At 48.8% G+C, this 20040-nt stretch overlaps 1 protein-coding gene across 1 annotated transcript in view; it reads left to right on the top strand.

The window, feature by feature from the left end:
- The window catches only part of ABCA13 (ATP binding cassette subfamily A member 13), a 155970-nt gene that overhangs the window by 17419 nt on the left and 118511 nt on the right, over positions 1 to 20040 (top strand). Inside the window, exons 3-5 of the mRNA XM_048511828.1 lie at positions 8653 to 8771; positions 9356 to 9443; positions 14667 to 14775. Coding sequence (XP_048367785.1) covers positions 8653 to 8771; positions 9356 to 9443; positions 14667 to 14775 — 316 coding nt within the window. The remainder of the gene's footprint in view (positions 1 to 8652; positions 8772 to 9355; positions 9444 to 14666; positions 14776 to 20040) is intronic.

Below are 20040 nucleotides of genomic sequence, written 5' to 3'. Positions count from 1 at the left end.
GAGGGCCAGGATGGGGGGCACCACATCAGCGGCCAGTGCCTCCAAAGGCCCGGCGGAACAGCTCCGTCTTACAGGCCCTGCGGAACTCACTGAGGTCCCGCAGGGCCCGGACCGCTGGAGGGAGAGCGTTCCACCAGGCCGGGGCCAGAGCCGTAAAGGCCCTGGCCCGCGTGGAGGCCAGCCGCATCATTGAGGGGCCAGGGACCACCAGTAAATTGGCCTCAACCGAACGGAGAGGCCGTGCAGGGACATACGGGGTGATGCGGTCTCGAAGATACGATGGTCCCAGGCCGCGTAAGGCCTTAAAGGTTAATACCAACACCTTGAAAATGATCCGGAACTCTACTGGAAGCCAGTGCAGCTGGCGTAATATAGGCTGGATATGGTCCCAGGTGGCGCTACCTGTCAGCAAACGCGCCGCCGCATGTTGGACCAGTTTTAATCTCCGGATCAAACGCAAGGGAAGGCCCGCGTAGAGCGAGTTACAATAGTCCAATCTGGAGATGACTGTTGCGTGGATCACGGTGGCTAGGTCCGCTTGGGAGAGGAAGGGAGCCAGCCGTCGGGCCTGTCGGAGGTGGAAAAAAGCAGCCCGGGTTGTATGGGCCACCTGGGTCTCCATTGAGAGAGACAAATCCAGGTGGACCCCCAGGCTGCGGACGGAGGGGGTCGGCGCCAATGTGGCCCCCTCCCACACCGGCGGCTGGAAAAGCCCTCTCTCCCCCTCGCGGCCAAGCCAGAGGATCTCCGTCTTCGATGGGTTCAGTTGTAACCTGCTCTGTCGCAACCAACCAGCAACCGCCTCCAAACAGTGCTGTAGAGCCGCAGGGGCGGCGGCTGCTCCCCCCTCCATCAACAGAATGAGCTGAGTGTCATCTGCATACTGATGACAAATCAGCCCAAAACTCCGCACCAGCTGAGCAAGGGGTCGCATATAGATGTTAAACAACAGCGGGGATAATAGCGCCCCCTGGGGTACACCGCACTGAAGCGGGCACTTCCGGGAGGCCTGATCCCCGCACCTCACTTGCTGACTCCGACCCTGGAGAAACGAGGCTATCCATTGAAGGACAGTGCCCCGCACTCCAGAGGCGGCCAGGCGGTGGGTCAAAAGGTCATGGTCGACCATATCAAACGCTGCGGTAAGATCTAACAACACCAGCAGCGCCGATCCGCCTCGGTCAAGCTGGATACGGAGTGTATCTGTGACGGCGACGAGAACAGTCTCCGTCCCATGCCCAGCACGGAAGCCGGACTGGAAGGGGTCGAAAGCCGATGCGTCATCCAGAAAGCCTTGAAGCTGCTCCAGCACCACTCTCTCAATTACCTTCCCCAGAAACGAAAGATTCGAAACGGGGCGGTAATTGGCCAGATCTCTCGGATCTAACGATGGTCTTTTTAAGAGTGGGTGGACCACTGCCTCCTTCAACCCATCTGGGAAGACTCCTTGCTCAAGGGAGCCATTGATTATACTCAACAGATGGGGTCGTAGCTCCGCTCGGCAAGCTTTAACAAGCCAGGACGGGCACGGATCCAGAGGACAGGTAGTAGGTCTAACAGCAGCTAAGGCCCTGTCGACAGCGGCTTCAGAGAGCGGGGAGAACCGAGCCAAACAGAGGCTCGAAGACGGCAAGGGAGTCTCCAGTTCACTAATTGTAGCAACCGTGGGTGGAAGGTCATGGCGGAGCGACGCAACCTTATCCGCAAAAAAGCTCATAAATGCCTCACAGCTGATATCCAATTGAGAATTTGATGATCTCTCCGATAAGGAGGTCAATGACCGAATTATACGGAACAATTGCGCTGGGCGAGAGCTAGCGGATGCGAGGGAGGAAGAGAAGAAAGCCCTCTTCGCTTCCTTCGTCGCCATCTCATAGGCTTTCATAAACGTCCTATAAGATGTTCGCGCAGCTTCGTCACGAGTTTTCCTCCACACTCGCTCCAGACGTCTAAGTCCCCGTTTCATCCGGCGCAGCTCCTCTGTATACCATGGAGCACGCCGAGAGCGGGGACGTAGAGGACGCCGGGGGGCAACAACATCGATGGCATCGGAGAGCCGGGCATTCCAGTCCTCCACCTGCTCATCGAGTGTGCCGGCAGGTTCAGGGTCCCGAAGAGCATTCAGGAAACCAAGTGGATCCATAAGTCTCCGCGGGCGGGCATAAATCAGCCCGTCGCCTAGACAGGGGCGGTGTGGCAAGTCCACCCGGACCTTCAAGGCATAATGGTCGGACCATGGCACTCTATCAATAGAGGATACGACCAAATTTATCCCCGACCCAAAGACCAGATCCAGCGTGTGCCCGGCCTCATGGGTGGGGCCAAAGTTTATTAGGGAGAGGCCTAGCGTCGCCATGGATGACACTAGGTCCGCGGCCGCTGTACATGAAGCGGCATCGACATGGACGTTGAAGTCCCCCAAGACAACAAGTCTGGGGAACCGCAACGCCCAGTCCGACACCACCTCCAGCAGCCGTGGCAGGCTGTCTCCTGGTGCGCTAGGCGACCGGTACACCAGAAGGACAGCCAACCTCTCCGAGGCCAACCACTCCAGGCCGACACACTCCATGCCAGCGATCTCCGGGACAGGGACTGCCCTAAAGGGAATGGACTCACGGATGAACAAAGCCACACCGCCTCCCCGGCCCTGTGTTCGCGATCGGTGGAGACACGCGAAACCTGGGGGCGCGACCTCGCCCAAGGCGACGGTCTCACCTTCGCGCACCCAGGTTTCGGTGATACATGCCAGGTCCACCTGGTGGGCTCCGAGGAAATCTCGGAGCACCGTGGTCTTATTATTGATGGACCTGGCATTAATTAACACCAAAGACGAAGCAGAGTGTCCCTGGACCCAACCACCATCGTCTCTCGGGATAGGTCGGAGGTCAGAAGGCGGACGAGCATAGCTACATCTCGTGCGTCTTCTATCATATGGCCGCCGCCTACCGCAATATCTACCCCGTCCCATCAGCACAGGGATCCCCAGCCCCAAGGTGGGTGCCCCCATAACTCTACCAGCCTCCCTCTTGTCTAACAAGTCTACCCAATGTCCCCACTAAATAATCCAGCTCAGCTGGCTAAACTAATCTTATCTATCAAATCCCAATCTAAGCTCACTAAAAAATTTTCATACAGATGCTGGTGGGCTATCTACAGTTTATACTATGAAACAGTCTGTAACAGTCAAATTAAACAATCTGGTGCCATCTAATTATGGCACTTAGGTTACAGAGCTAATATCCAGGGGTCGGGAAAAATGTCAGTTAAGGGGTGCTAGGCTATAGCAAGAGGAGACGACACCCCTTGGGGAGATGTTATTACTGCTTAGCTCTCAGTAAAATCAATGGGCGGTGATGAAAAGGTTCTGCTATACTAGAATTCCTAGTGTTAGTGGCTGGACCGGGGCTCACACCACCCGAGCCAGCCGTAATTGCACTATCCCCTCCACCGGGGCCCTTGGCTTCTTGGTATACCACCAAAGGCCGTTTCCGCTGATATTCGCCAAGCTCACATTGTATATGCACGATGAACAATTGCGTCAACAGCACAGCTCCTGCAGTACCAAGTTCGGCCACAGGGCCCAGCTCTCTGCCGCCACCTGTGGTGAAACACGGCACTGTCTCTGTTATGCCAAAAGTTGTTGTCCTTGTTGGTATTATAATGCCTGGTGTTCTAGCCGGCGGCGTTCGTGTTAGAAGGCAGGAGGGGGTCTCTCCCACCGACCCCCAATGCCACAACCGCCAGGGCTCTATGGCGTCAGTTCTAAGCACCGCTCTCCGCCGCGCTTCGGGAACCACGTTGCAGGGGTCCCTGGCCGGGAGCGTCCATGCTGGAAGATGGAAAGGGGCTCCTGCCACCAGTCCCTCGGCGACGCAAAAGGGAATCTCTGCCACTGATCCCCCGCGCCACAACCGTGACCGCCGGGACGCTCCAAGGCTCCGCCAAGCCGCGTCGGGTTCAACTCTAACTTCGGGCGCTGCGCTCCGCCTCCCCTGACTACGGGGCTCCACGCTCAGTTCTCTCTGGCTGCAGGTTTCCCGGCTCAGCCAAAACGCATCGGTTTCGACTCCAGCTTCGGGCGTTGCGCTCCGCTTCCCCCGGCTACGGGGCTTCACGCTCAGCTCTCTCTGGCTGCAGGTTTCCCGGCTCGGCACAACCAAAGCAAGAAGAACAGAGAGGGTCGCTGCCACCAATCCCTCGTTGTCAAATTGCCTGTTAGCCCCGGGCCCGACCGCCAGCTCGATAGTTCTCATTCCGTTGTCTCGGTCTGTTTCAGCTCAGTCTATTATTATTGCACGTAGTCCGTTGTTATTGCACTCTCCCAGTAGACATACAGTCTTCAAAAGCCCCAAATCCCCTGCCCAGAAAGTATAAAACCCCAGTGAGAGTAGATGGAAGTCTCGCTGTGGGCTAAAACGGAGGGAATTTAAATTTAAAAATCCAATTGTTGCGGAGCTCCGCTGCTGAGCTCCGACGTGGGCGCCATCTTGAATACATCCATCCCACGCCCCCCCACGTGGGCGCCATCTTGAATACTGAGAGCTAAGCAGTAATAGTTTTAGAACAGTGATGGCGAACCTTTTCGAGACCGCGTGCCCAAACTGCAACTCAAAACTCACTTATTTATCGTGAAGTGCCAATACGGCAATTTAACCTGAGTACTGAGGTTTTACAGGTTCTGATGGGTTTTCCGGGCTGTGTGGCCGTGGTCTGGTGGATCTTATTCCTAACATTTCACCTGCATCTGTGTCTGGCACCTTCAGAAGTGTATCACAGAGGGAAGTCTGTTACACACTGTGATACACTCTGTGACATCCCTCTGTGATATACCTCTGAAGATGCCAGACACAGATGCAGGCCATGGACCCTGTGATCCATGAAAGCTTGATGGGGATTGAGGGTGGTGGATGGGAAAGCTGTCACTGCCCATGGACCCTGCGGATATTACGGGCAGAGAAAGCTTGATGGGGGCGTGGGATGGATGGATCAAAGGAGTCTGGAGCGCCACTCTCTGGAGAGGTAGCCTCTCCTCAGGGAAAAGGGGGCTCCAGCTTTTCCTCTCAGAGAGGGGAACTCCAGCCTCGGCATTTGTTTCTGGGGTTTTTTTATGCCTAATCTTTCCCCGAAAGCAGGCGCTTCGCCGCTGCCATTTCCCCTCTGCCCTGCAGCGGCAAGCACCTTCTCTCTCGGGCAGAGGGGCTTCTCAGCTCGAGTCAGCCTGCTCCCTCAACGAAGAGAGAGCAGGCGGTAATTCGAAAGCAGGCTAACGCCGCTGTTATTCCCCCTCTGCCCGCAGGCAGAAGGTAAGCACCTTCTCTCTTGAGCAGAGCCTTCCCTGCTCGAGGTCAGCCTTGCTCCTCCAACGCAAGAGCAGGCGCACTCCCGCGAGCAGGCTAACGCCATACCATTCCCCCTCTGCCCGAGGCAGAAGGCAAGCACCTTCTCTCTTGAGCAGAGGTTTCGCTGCTCGAGGTCAGCCTGCTCCCGCAACGCAAGAGCAGGCGCACTCCCCGAGCAGGCCAACGCCGCTGCCATTCCCCCTCTGGGCCCAAGGCGCAGAAGGTACAAGCACCTTCTCTCTCGGGCAGAGGGGCTTCTACCGGCTCGAGGCCGCTTGCTCCCGCAACTAAGAGTATGCGACCCCGAGCAGGCCAACGCTGCTACGAGTCTCCCTCTGCCCGAGGCAGAAGGCAAGCACCTTCTCTCTCGGGCAGAGGGGCTTCCCTGCTCGAGGTCACCTGTTCGCAGAACGTTAGCGAGCAGGCGACTCCGAGCAGGCCAACGCCGCTGCTATTCCCCCTCTGCCTGAGGCATAAGTAAGCACCTTCTCTCTCGGGCAGAGGTTTCCCTGCTCGAGGTCAGCCAGTTCCCGCAACGCAAGAGCAGGCGACCCCGAGCAGGCCAACGCCGCTGTTATTTCCCCTCTGCCCGAGGCAGAAGGCAAGCACCTTCTCTCTCGGGCAGAGGGAATTTTGCTCGAGAGCCGTCTGTTCCTTTAGTGCAAGAGCAGGCGACCCTGAGCAGGCCAACGCCGCTGCCATTCCCCCTCTGCCCAAGGCAGAAGGTGCTAATCTTCTCTCTCGGGCAGAGGGGGGTTGGCTTCCCTGCTTCAGTCAGCTTCGCTCCTCAAGAATCCAAGAGCAGGCTTAATTCCTCGAAAGCAGGCCAACGCCGCTGCCATTCCCCCTCTGCCCGAGGCAGAAGGCAAGCACTATTCTTCAAGAGAGGGGCTTCCTTTGACTCTGATCAAGCAGAAATCACTTTAACTCTTTCATAAAGCTGCCGGGTGGCTCCTGCTTTGCAGAATTCTGATCCTCTTCAGCCAGGCTGTTCCCCCCACCCCAATTCGGACATGGAGATCCTTGGACATGGAGATCCTTAAGCAGGCGCAGAAACCTTTTGAAAACAGAGCTGGGTCAGTTGAAGTTGAAGTTAATCATTACCCTGAGGAAGAGTCATCAAAGGACTTGAAGTTAATCTTTAACAACCGGTTCGCCCGAACTGAAGAAAACAAACCGGCTGCAGCCTCCAAAAGTCGGGACTTTTTTAAAATGCCTCGGGAGGCGTGACTAATTGTTAAAAAGCGTGAATGTCCCGCCGAAAAAGGGACGGATGGTCACACTACTCTAAGAGACCAGAGAAACAGACTATATACACAAGCAAAGTATCACTTATACATCAATACATTCACAGTTCATAGTTTGGTTACAATTTCAAGCATAGTCTACAGTATTAAACATTTCAGTCAGAGCCTTTTTGGCTAAACAGAACACATCTTTCCTCAGCAACAGTCAGGGAGCAACGGTTTCCAACTGTCGCCTTTAGAATGTTTGTGGAGATCTCCCAGAACTCCCTGCTGCTGCATGCAAGCAAGGCTGTAAAACCCAACAAGAACTGCCACTTTATTTTAGAAGAAAAAGCTATCATGAACATTTTCTTTTTCTCATTTCCAATTACATTAACATACCTGAGCCAAAATGTCTTAAAAATAAATGTGAGACTTCCTGCTCAATAACTTCAATTTCCCTCACCTATCCATAATTTAAAACTTTATTTTATTATTTGTTTGTTTGTTTGTTTGTTTAAACCATTTACATCTCCATTTTTCACCTGAGCATCTTAGGACCCAAGTTGGTATCTATTTATTACTGTGTCTGAAGTCAGCATGACATCATGCACCTTATTAGGGTCCATTTCTACCCGCTCCCCTGAAATGCAGTACCCTGTAATATTTTCTGATGGAACTCAGCAGAACTGGCTTGATGTCAGGTCTCGGGACTGGGGACAATAAATGAACTCGTGATGTTGAATCAGAAGCCTTTATTGATCCAAGCAAGGCCTTGGCAAAGTCAGTTCTGCTGGGCTACGGAAACACAGTTGTCTTTATCCCCTAGGACAGTGGTGGCGAACCTTTGGCACTCCAATTGGCCATGCTGGCAGGGGCTGATGGGAATTGTAGTCCATAACATCTGGAGTGCCAAAGGTTCGCCACCACGGCCCTAGGATTCCCACCAGAAATCCCCCTCCTGGATTCTCACAGAAGATTCGTTGGAAAGAGGAATGTTTGAGAGCGGAGCATCTCAAGGTCAGCACAGTGATAGTCCCCAGCCACCTGCTGCTCTCCCGTGCTGGGAAGGTGCCAGAGTTGCCTCTAGTTGGCTACAATTACAAGCATCTAAGGATAGCAATAGTATATAGAGAAAGATCCATTAATATATCAGAGAGGCAGGGTCCTTTGGCCCCCCCGCACCCCCACACTCACGCAGGTGTGAACCTTCGCCCCTGCCCGATTCCTTTGATGGCAGGAAAGCACATCCTGACATCACCTTCCTTTCCCCTCCCCACCACAATACCCTGTGCAATAAGTGGAGCTGACAGAGTTTGAAAAGAACTGTGACTAGCACAAGGTCACCCAGTAGGCTTCATGTGTAGGAATGAGGAAACAATCCTGATTCACCAGTTTAGAGTCCACCGCACATGTGGAGGAGTGGGGAATCAAACCCAGTTCTCCAGATTAGCGTCTGCCTGCTCTTAATCACTACCCCACTGGCTCTGGTTACTTCTTTGCACCATAATTTCAGCTTTAGCAAATGAATTGTGCTGTTAGTAACATTCTCATGTTGTTTTAAGTCTTCCCAAAATTCCAAGCATAGAAGTTTATAATCTTCTCTAACAGTTTACTAAGTATTTGCTTGAAACGCTTATATCCTATTCAGAAAGGTCACTGTGAAGTGGCTTGCATAGGGATTCTATAAACATACTACAGAATTCGGAACCCAAAAAGGCCCATATATGCATATAAAGTGCTCCTATTCATGCATGGAAGCCGCCAGGTTTCTTTCCTTGCTCATGAAGGAATGCCTCTATGAAGAGCTTTTGAAAGCATAGGGATGTGGAAGTCCCTCTGTGCGTGGTACATTGAATGGTTCTTAACACTTATCAGTGCGTTGTCTTTAGCAAAGCTGTACCCTTCTCGGGCCATTTACTTCAGTGGATTTAGAAGGTGTAACTCTGCTTAGGATGACACTGTTAGAAAAAAAGATTCAGCAGAGCTGAGCAGCAAGGCGCAGAATCTCCAGCAGGAATTTAAATTACAGCTGAAAATAAAACGCGTTGACTTCCAAAAGCTGATTGACGCACGTGGTTTTCCAGAAATGTCCACCATTCAATTTCTCCGTGTCCTATCTGAAGAACAAGAAAGAGCACACCCTGTACAACCTTTCAGCTCTCAACCTCGAAGAGTACTTAATCAGGCCTTTGAACAAAGCAAGGTAAGCCGAATAGTCTGCAGAACTTTCCTCATAGCTCCAAGTTTGCATAGACATAAGAACATAAGAACTAGCCTGCTGGATCAGACCAGAGTCCATCTAGTCCAGCTCTCTGCTACTCGCAGTGGCCCACCAGGTGCCTTTGGGAGCTCATATGCAGGATGTGAAAGCAATGGCCTGCTGCTGCTGCTGCTGCTCCCGAGCACCTGGTCTGCTAAGGCATTTGCAATCTCAAATCAAGGAGCATCAAGATTGGTAGCCATAAATCGACTTCTCCTCCATAAATCTGTCCAAGCCCCTTTTAAAGCTATCCAGGTTAGTGGCCATCACCACCTCCTGTGGCAGCATATTCCAAACCCCAATCACACGTTGCGTGAAGAAGTGTTTCCTTTTATTAGTCCTAATTCTTCCCCCCAGCATTTTCAATGAATGCCCCCTGGTTCTAGTATTGTCTTATATCTCAGAACTTTATGCTTTAATCTGACGGGCAGGGGGATGACCTGATAAAATGGCAGCTCTTATTATCACTTCATATCTTACCAAGAAACCGATAGCTGCTGTTTGACAATCTTCTTTTGAACTATCAGGTTTGGAGGCTGGTCTTTTGGAGAGAGACTGTCCACTGAACCACAGATCAGAAAAGGAAGGAAGTCACACTACATGCCCGTGGCTAAAGTAAGTGAAGTAAATCTATAACCCTGTCCCTCTTTTACCGAGACTCTCTTTTTAAATGTTTCCCCTCCCTTAGTTTATGAACTACAAACCACTGTAGTGAAACATTCGTAGCAGCATATTTCAAAATACAAAACATACAAAGATAACACCTCATTTGTGATCTTTAGCTTTTAAAGAATCATTACACTTTGTAGAGACTATTTTCAAAATACCTTTTACTAAACACGTATTATACTTTGTCTCAGAAAAGGTCAGCTGAGGTGCAGCGGTCAAGAAAATTGTATGCTTCTGCATTCGAATATCGTCTCAAGTGAATATAAGAATTACCATTCATTTTTACATGCTGCCTTTGTCAAAACCATTATTTTGTGTATCACTGAACATGGTACTTTGGTACAAGAGCAATTTTTACTTTCAAACAGATTCAAAGGAGGTAGGTACACCGCCCAGAGCCCTTTGGGGATGGGGCGGTATAAAAGCTTAATAAATAATAAAAATAATAATACTAGCACCTACCTCCTTTGAATAGCAGCAGCAGTGGCGTAGGAGGTTAAGAGCTTGTGTATCTAATCTGGAGGAACCGGGTTTGATTCCCAGCTCTGCCGCCTGAGCTGTGGAGGCTTATCTGGGGAATTCAGATTAGCCTGTACACTCCCACACACGCCAGCTGGGTGACCTTGGGCTAGTCACAGCTTCTCGGAGCTCTCTCAGCCCCACCTACCTCACAGGGTGTTTGTTGTGAGGGGGGAAGGACAAGGAGATTGTAAGCCCCTTTGAGTCTCCTGCAGGAGAGAAAGGGGGGATATAAATCCAAACTCCTCCTCCTCCTCCTCCTCTTCTTCTTCTCCTCCTCCTCCTCCTCCTCTTCTTCTTCTTCTACTACTACTACTACAACTACTACTACTACCTAGGCAGAGGATTCTATAACAAAGAAGGTCCAGCATGTTGATTGATTGATTGATTGGTTGGTTGGTTTTATATACCGCCCTACCCCCGGAGGGCTCTGGGCGGTGCACAACATAATTTCCTCTTACAACCCATACAAACAAAACCCCATTAAATTAAAATTAAAACATTGAGTTCTGTGGCAGAGGAGTATACAACCCTCCTAACATCTTTTTTGAGACAGACCATAGTTGCTTTCCTGCAGAGTCTCAGATTTGCATGCACAAGGACTACAGTTCAAGGTCTGTAGTAGTGATGCAAAAAAAGGGACTCGGCCTGAGAGTTTGCAGAACTGCCATTGATCAATGCAGATAGCAGTGGACTTTTAGTAGATGGATTCATTGTATGGTGATTAGAGTATCAGACCAGGATCTTGGAGAGACAAGTTCAACCCCCCATCTTCCATGAAACATGCTGAGTGACCTTGGACCACTCATACTCCCTCAGCCTAACAAAGGGCGTTTCCCCACTCTCCTCGATCCCCCCTATGCCGCGCGCTGCTCTCAGCGCGCGGCATCCCTGGCGTGCACCCGGGCATCCCCACGATGTCATCAAAAGGCGCCGTTTGCAAAAGCGCCAGGGATGCCTCGCGCTGAGGGGGCGTGACAGCGGCAGCGGCGAGGCGGCTGCACTGTCACTGCCCCTGTCGTGGGGAGTGCCTGGGGACCCTGCGCTACTTGAGGAGAGTAGCGCGGGGCTTAAGGTAAGTGGGGAAAGGCCCCTACTTTACTGAGTTGTTCTGGGATAAAATGGAGACGAGAGAAAGCCCTCCAGATCCCGTGCAGGAAGGGCCGGATAACTTATGGGCAGGCAGACAGACAGACAGAAGGCAGTTTTATGTCTTCCTATATAGTCATTATACTCAAAGCATCTCACAGCTCAGAAAACAAATAATATAAACTTAATAGCAACAATAAGGAAAGGAAGGGGTGGGGTGGGGTAGGGGGTTCCTGTCCAGTCACAGCAGCCTTATGATGATCCTGTAGGGTTTTCAAGGCAAAAGATGGTGGGAGGCGGCTTACCATTGCCTGCCTCCAAGTCAGTGTGGTGTACTGGTTAAGAGCAGTGGTCTCTAATCTGGAGAACCAGGTTTGATTCCCCACTCCTCCACAGGAGCGGTGGACTCTTATCTGGTGAACTGGGTTTGTTTCTCTGCTCCTACACGTGAAGCCAGATGGATGACGTTGGGCTAGACACAGTTCTCTCTGAACTCTCTCAGCCCTGCCCACCTCACAAGGTGTTTATTGTGGGGTGAGGAAGGGAATGAGTTTGTAAATCGCTTTGGGACTCTTTACAGGAGAGAAAGGCAGAGTATAAATCCAAACTCTTCTGGTTTTGTGTCGCACAACACAAAAAGAAAGCTGTATTGGTAAGGGGGAGCAAATGTTCACTTGCTTGGTATGCCAAAGAAAATCTATCCAGGACGCTGAGGAAGAGGCAGTTTCGCCTGCTGTGTAAATGCAGACTCCCTGCATGGTAAGGACTAAAATCACCACCATCATAGTTATTGAACGGCCTCAAAGCTGTTTAGCAAATGCTCAGGTTGGACAGCAGCAAGGCAGGGACATTTAAGGCTTGGCTCATGAGTGAACATGGCTATCCATACCAGTATGTTCATCTGTTTGCCACAAAATTTTCAGCAACTCCACTTGGCTCCGCCGGGCCGGACCAGGCCGGGCGAGTCTGGCCCGACAGTGGCCTCTTCTTAGCCTGGCGGGGCGGGGTGAAGGGGGGAGAAGGAAGCATGTGGGGGGACATTTTCTGTCCCCCATGTGACCCCAATAGCATTCGCCCGGGGCGCTGGTCCCCACCCCTCCCTGTGGTAGCTACACCACTGCCGAGATCACCTAGGCATGATGCATATGCTCGAGATGATTTCAGTCCTGAGCTAGTCAGTTCCTTTAATGTCTTCCATTCTTGGTATTCCAGGTTGGCAAATGAAAATAATATGGGTAACAATAAGTTGTGGCCCTTTCCCCACTTACCCTTGTCGGAGGGTTGCTGAGCGCAATTCCCAGCGCGCGCAATTCCTGGCGTGTGCCCTGGCTTCCCCACGACCCCGCGCTCTGCAAGGAGTCATCAAAAGGCACCATTTGAAAAGGCGCCAGGAATTACGCATGCTGAGGGGGCGCGAGAGAGGCAGGGTCCGGGCGGCTGCGTTCTCGCCGCCCCTGAAGTGGGGAGTGCAGCTGGACCCCGCGCTACTTTAGGAGAGTAGCACGGGGCTTAAGGTAAGTGGGGAAAGGGCCACAGTGTGTTCTCCTGACTACATTTTATGTTCCTCACTTTCAGTTTATTTCAGCTACTTCCAGCATAACCTGCCAAGTAGCTTTTGTTAGTATTTTTAATAAATGTGGAACACATTCCCCCCATTATCAGTTCCACAATAAATTAAAGCCATGCTGTCGCTGAGTAATCTCCCTTCTTTTTACCCCCCTGGGCAGAACACAATTGTGCATTAGTTCTAAAAAGGCCACAGTATTATCTAAAATACTGCCTCAAAGTGACTTTTGGCTGATGTTGTATTAACTTATTGCATTAACCTTTCGGTAGTTAATGACCACACTTCTATTTTGACCTTTTGGACCTGTAAACGTGACAAAAAATATACCATTTCCCCAGACTTTTATGAAGAAAAATGAGGAATTGGGATATGAGAGAGAGCTACTGTGTGATTTATTACAATCTAGAAATCTTCTGACTGGAACATTGCAAATTATTCCCTTCTATGGCAAGATGAGTCAGTCAACATGGTCTCATAATTAAAAAAAAAAGAAACCTGGAAAAAACCTGACTGCCCAAATACAAAATGAGCAGATAGGTTAGGAATGGATGAATTCACTGTTCCAGAATGGAGCAATCTTGATTAACAGGAGAGCACCTGTTCCTTGTCAATAAGCAAGGTTACATTCAGAAAGTAGTTGCATCCCAAATGAGCTCAGTAACATAACTTTAGGGGAAAAAATTGTTTCTTGGCCTTCCTCACATCCTCATTTTAGACAGGGGTGGGATTGGGAGAGAAGCTCAAAGCAGAAGAGCCTTGGGACCCTGCTCAGCTGCTCATGTTTGTCAACAAGCATATATATGCTGAAGAGGAGGAGGAGGAGGAGGAGGAGGAGGAGGAGAAGCAGCAGCAGCAGCAGCAGCAGCAGCAGCAGGGGAGGAGGAGCAGGAGGAGCAGCAGGAGCAGGAGCAGCAGGAGCAGGAGTTTGGATTTATATCCTCCCTTTCTCTCCTGTAGAAGACTAAAAGGGGCTTACAGTCTCCTTGCCCTTCGCCCCTCACAACAAACACCCTGTGAGGTGGGTGGGGCTGAGAGAGCTCCGAAAAGCTGTTACTAGCCCAAGGTCACCCACCTGGCGTGTGTGGGAGTGCACAGGCTAATCTGAATTCCCCAGATAAACCTCCACAGCTCAAGCAGCAGAGCAAGGAATCAAACCCGGTTCCTCCAGATTAGAATGCACCTGCTCTTAACCACTACGCCACTGCTGCTCCTGGCATGGCCCATTTAGGAACAACAAAACTAGTACTCTTAAAACAATGTCTAGCTGATAATGCAAATTGTCCCCTCTTTCATACTTTCTGCTCTAGGTAAGGGTTTGGCCTCGGCTGTTCAAGGAGCAGAGAGTAAGAGATGCCTCCTCAGAGTCATCTCCTGTCTATATGCTCATACATTGTCTCCTTCCCTCATTTTTGTGTCTATGCCACAAATCTAATGACCCACAGAATGTGGAATCATGAGCTGAACCAGGACTTGTCTCACCAGTGAGTCTCTATCTGGTCTCAACTTCTTGGAGAATCCTGAGCTACCACCCCAACTCTAAAGCCAAAAAGAAAAGGCCTGCTTATCTTGAGGAAGGAAAAAATGGAGGTCTAGACAGTTTCAGCTTGTTCACATCCCTGACAGAGGCGTAGCTCCAAGAGGACAAGGGGGTGCATGATGCAGAGGGAATTTTGGGCTGCACTAAGAAGGGGTGGGAGGTAAGGAAGTCATATTCCAATAATGGAAATTCCTTTCATCAACAGAAATTTTGTGCAGACCCAACCCTGGGTCTTCCCTCTCTCAGGCTGACTATTGCATTATCGGGAGAATGATCATCCTTTTCATTATAATTTTTGTTTAGTAGTCCCAAGTCTCTGCAAGAATGGTAGACAATAAGAGAAATACATAGAGAGACAAACAAACAAACAAATACAATTATACTTCAGTCTTGAGAGAGTGAGACTCTTGAATGTCGTCCTTCCTGGTTTTAAAATGTTTTGCCCTTTATGTTTTAGGTATGGTATAATCAGAAAGGATTCCATGCATTGCCTTCTTACTTAAACCAACTGAACAACTTTATTCTATGGAAGAATCTGCCTTCAAAAGCGGACTGGAAACAGTATGGTACGGCCTTTTACATCTTTTTTTTAAAGTGGGCTTTAAAAAACAAGAAACAATTTTTAGAATGCAAATGAAAGAGTTAATGCTTTCTGTTATTTTATTATTTAATTGTACACCAGGAGGCACTGCTAGAATTATGTCTAATAGTCTATCTATGCAAATAAAAAAGCATAGTCATTGTAAAACAGCTCGTATCTTGCATAAACAATGAAGAGCAATCCATGTTCTTTTATCAGTGCAGCAGTGGCGTAGGAGGTTAAGAGCTCGTGTATCTAATCTGGAGGAATCGGGTTTGATTCTCTGCTCTGCCGCCTCAGCGGTGGAGGCTTATCTGGGGAATTCAGATTAGCCTGTGCACTCCCACACATGCCAGCTGGGTGACCTTGGGCTAGTCACAGCTTCTCGGAGCTCTCTCAGCCCCACCTACCTCACAGGGTGTTTGTTGTGAGGGGGGAAGGGCAAGGAGATTGTAAGCCCCTTTGAGTCTCCTACAGGAGAGAAAGGGGGGATATAAATCCAAACTCTTCTTCTTCAGCCGACGTGTAAAATCCTAACTAGTTACATTTCTTTTAGGTCATTCTAATGATTGCCACAAAGCCATAGTTCCAAAGGACCAAGAGCAACTTTGGCTGTCTAGAACAGACAGACCTTATGCTGTATTGCAAATAATCCTATAACTTAGAGCAGGGCCAACTGGCCATTCTGGCAGGGGCTGATGGGAATTGTAGTCCATGAACAACTGGGGCACCAACGTTGGACACCCGTGACTCAGAGGTATTGCAACCACAGTCGTGGAGTTCTGCTGCTAAAAAGAAAGGAACAAAAATTCAAGGCCATCTGTGCAAACCTAAGATTCGAGCCCAGTAACTCCCTGGACTCCAGTCTAGCTGTAATACTGCCGACCAACCTGTCTACCTTTTGAAACATTCAAATCTAAGTAATTCTTAGGACTCTGGCCAACGTGAATGACGTATGCCTGTCATTTTAATAGCTAGCCAAGGAGGAAGCAAGGAGAGTCTGTCTCATGAACTGCTTATAGGCTTCCATCAATTGCTAAAATGGTCACGTTGACTAATTTCATTGAAACTGGACCCCTCACTCCTCAGAAGGGGAGCAGCAGTGGAGCAGGAGGTTAAGAGCTCGTGTATCTAATCTGGAGGAACCGGGTTTGATTCCCTGCTCTGCCGCCTGAGCTGTGGAGGCTTATCTGGGGAATTCAGATTAGCCTGGGCACTCCCACACACGCCAGCTGGGTGACCTTGGGTTAGTCACAGCTTCTCGGAGCTCTCTCAGCCCCACCTACCTCACAGGGTGTTTGTTGTGAGGGGGGAAGGGCACGGAGATTGTAAGCCCCTTTGAGTCTCCTGCAGGAGAGAAAGGGGGGATATAAATCCAAAACTCTTCACTCTCTTCTTCTCCAGGCTTGCTTCTTGTGAGTTCATGACATTCCTAAATAAATGGATTCTCATGAAATACAGGGCTTCCTGAGGTTACTTTCACTCTGCCCAGTAGTAAATGATTTTGGAGTTATGGCCAAGTAAACATGCATGGGATGGGAAAGTTGTAATCCTGTGGTCAATTAATTTGGAGTGACGTCCTCTGACTAAAATTTGGTCTGTGCATAGGATTGAGTACTAAGTTTTCATAATATTTAAAATGGATGCATGTGTAATGATTAATCAGGTGGACAATTAACACCACTGTTTCGGTGAACAAATGCTATATTTATAACAGCACAAACAACACATAGGTGGATTTGTCCGACTACATAGAACAGGATAATTATAGAGTATCATCCTAGAAAGAGAAAGAAGAGAGACAATAAACTGATAAAGGATCTGCAGGAGCATAAGGGATGGTTTTGCTCATAGGACAAAAATCATTGTGAACTGAATGACTGACATCCTCAGATGCCTTCAGAAACAATGCTAGGACATTGATTTTAGTTTGGTTTAGTAAGATAAATGCATATCATTACAGTCTAATTTTCATGCCAATTGTAGTCTGGAAGGTACAGTCCAAAATAACAGAGCATGGCTGAATAATCAAGAGAATGAAGTCTAACTTTAAAAAAAAAATGTATTCATGGATTTTGTACACAGTTACCTGAATTGGTCCACTCTGTTTCCTTTTAATGGTTGGGGGAATTGTCTGGAAAAGGACCTGTGATGAGAGAGGCGGGTAGGGAATCTTCACAAATTTATAAAGCGGTCACTCCCCAAATAAATCCACTTGAAACCGGGATTGAAAGGAAAAGGGTAACAGTTTTATTAAGTGGTTTAAAAATCATAAAAATACACTCATAAGCTGGCAAACACACACCGAGAATTTTCAGAATCCTAGGGGGAGGGGAGGGGGGCTATTATGGCTAACCGTTCCAAACAGGCAACAAGTCTGCAAAAGTATCTTTGGGTCTGTGGGATCAAAAAGGGAGCCCATCATAACTTACAGTAGTTAGATTATCCTGTTTTTGGAATGGGAAATTGACATCCAGTGTGAATTGTGCCAGCGATCTGGGTCTGTCCTTTAATGGAGACCAGCATGATACCTGAAGTGTTAACTCTGTCTGGTCTTTGAATGTGGTGTCTCATAGTGGTCACCTGAGATGATATGGGATTTGCTGGCTTTGTCAGGGGAATAATGAGCAAAAGCGAAAACTTATATATCTTCCTAAATTTCCCTAGACTTGCATCATCAGTTTTTGAGATGGAGTTGTGCAATGGTTAGAGCAGAGGTGTCCAACTCTGGCACTTCAGGTGTTCGTGGACTATAATTCTCATTAGCTGTGCCAGATTTGGACACCCCTGGGTTAGAGTATCAGTTACAATACAATAACCTTTATTAGGCATATTAAAATAGGCTCCAGAGCATTACAGACATTTCTGAAGTACAAATCAAAAGTACATTCAAAACACAGACAGATAAAATGTATCTAGCATTGGACATTACTTAGAAAATTTTGTCACTTGTAAAAGAAATGTTGCTACTTTTTCCAAGAGCATGGCCTCTGTGTTATTTAACAAAAGCTCCACAACAGAATTGTCAGAGGGCCTTTCCCCACTTACTGTTTGTGCGCACTACCCGCAGCGCGAGTCATTTCTGGCGCGGGGTCATGAAAGGTGCCGTTTTATCAACGCCAGAAATGACTCGCGCTGAGGGGGCGGGAGAGCGGCAGAGTCGGGGCGGCTGTGTTGTCGCCACCCGGACTCGTGGGGAGCACCGCTGGACCCCGCACTATTTGGGCAGAGTAGCGTGCAGCAAACAGTAAGTGGGGAAAGGGCCAGTGTCTCAGATTTGTCTAAGACCCGCCCAGGAGAGAAATTCCTAATACCCACATATCTTGGATAGTCAAGTATAATGTGAGCAAGAGTCTCCACTTGGTTTTTACAGTGTGGACAGACCCGATCCTGGAGAGGGATCGATAGGTAGCGACCCTTTGTAATGGCCGATGGAAAAGTATTGCATCTGGCCCTTGTAATAATCCATTTCTGTTGGGGTTCAGTTAATAGTTCAAGATATTTGGCTATGTGCCCCTGTTCTGGTACTATTCCGACAGAAAGGGGTGAGCATGATTTATTTGCTTGGCCCAACAAGATATGATATTCCTGTTCTAGAAGTTTGCTTTTTAAGGTTTGCAGAATCTCTCTGGGTGACAGCATACAGAGATCTTCAAGTATTAAACCTAGAGGAGTATCAGTTCAGGATCAACCATAGCCAGGCTGAAATCTCCTTTTGGCCATTGAAACTCATCGACCCCTTCCGCACACGCAAAATAATGCATTTTCAAACCACTTTCACAACTGTTTGCAAGTGGATTTTGCTATTCCGCACAGCTTCAAAGAGCACTGAAAGCAGTTTGAAAGTGCATTATTCTGCATGTGCGGAATGAGCCATCGTATGCTGTCACTTTCTCTCTCAGTCTGACTTCACAGTGGGGAGAGGGTAACCAGTTATGCCACATAGAGTTCCTTGGTAAGAGGTCAGTTAAAAATTAATATTTATTTATTTATTTATTTATTTATTTGATTTTTATACCGCCCCATCCCCGAAGGGGCTGAAATATTCTTAAGGGATCTCCTATACATTTCTGTTCAAGAGGACATGTTATTAGTCATACTATGCCAATAAAGGTTTCTGTCTGTCTAATTAGTTATGGAAGTTTGTTTATAAAACATGCTATTAAAAAGACTGTGTGAAGAAGATTTTGAATTTCTAGTTGGTAGGCGATATTGAACATCTCCAATAATCTCAAGAAGTTGCTTTACATTTATGAGCAGTCCTTTGTGCACGAACGAGGGAAGTCATAACATTATATTGACAAATCCTTTGCAAGAGTCTTGAGAAGAACTTTCGACAGAATAATACTCCCTTGCGTCCCTCTGTTGTTTTCCTTTCGAAATTGCTGACATCCCCCTGTCGAGATTAATGCAACGTTTTAAAGAATCAAGGGTATAGCTGGCCACATCAGACAGAGAGAGAGGCAAGTTTATATCCTGTCATAAAAATGCACAGCTGATAGTTTTCTGCAAGGGAGTTCTTTGGAAATATCGCTAAATAAAACATTGATGACTTGGGTGACAGTCAAAGATGAGAAACTGTGAGCAAGCACAGTAAATTTGTAGAAAGACTGATCTGTTACGTACTGACTAGTCATGCAGCAAACGCTCAGCATTTTTGGAGCCTTTTGGATTAAACTTTCCCGGTGTGGAATATTTGGACTAATTGCAAGCTGGGCCCAAACGTCTTGGAAGCTATGGCTCAGCGTATCATTAACTTCAGACCACCTCTCCTCGCTGCCTTGGCTATCCTGTTCTATTTTCTGTTGCTGATTGACAACAACGGTGTGGTTGCAGCCCAAATTAAATTGCACTGTGGTCACCAAAACACCTGGGAAATAGAGTTGTCTGCCAGGGTTGAAGGGTCCTTTGAGAACTGAGCAGCTTTTGAAGGGTGGGGAATGAGGAGGGGTGGGGAATGAGCTTTTGAAGGGTGGGGAATGAGGAGGGGTGGGGAATGAGCTTTTGAAGGGTGGGGAATGAGGAGGGGTGGGGAATGAGCTTTTGAAGGGTGGAGAATGAGGAGGGGTGCGGAATGAGCTTTTGAAGGGTGGGGAATGAGGAGGGGTGGGGAATGAGCTTTTGAAGAGTGGAGAATGAGGAGGGGTGCGGAATGAGCTTTTGAAGGGTGGGGAATGAGGAGGGGTGGGGAATGAGCTTTTGAAGGGTGGGGAATGAGGAGGGGTGGGGAATGAGCTTTTGAAGGGTGGAG

Source organism: Sphaerodactylus townsendi, linkage group LG11 (genome assembly GCF_021028975.2).
Source record: "Sphaerodactylus townsendi isolate TG3544 linkage group LG11, MPM_Stown_v2.3, whole genome shotgun sequence".
Classification (NCBI taxonomy): domain Eukaryota; kingdom Metazoa; phylum Chordata; class Lepidosauria; order Squamata; family Sphaerodactylidae; genus Sphaerodactylus; species Sphaerodactylus townsendi.
This window is presented reverse-complemented; position numbering and strand designations above follow the sequence as displayed.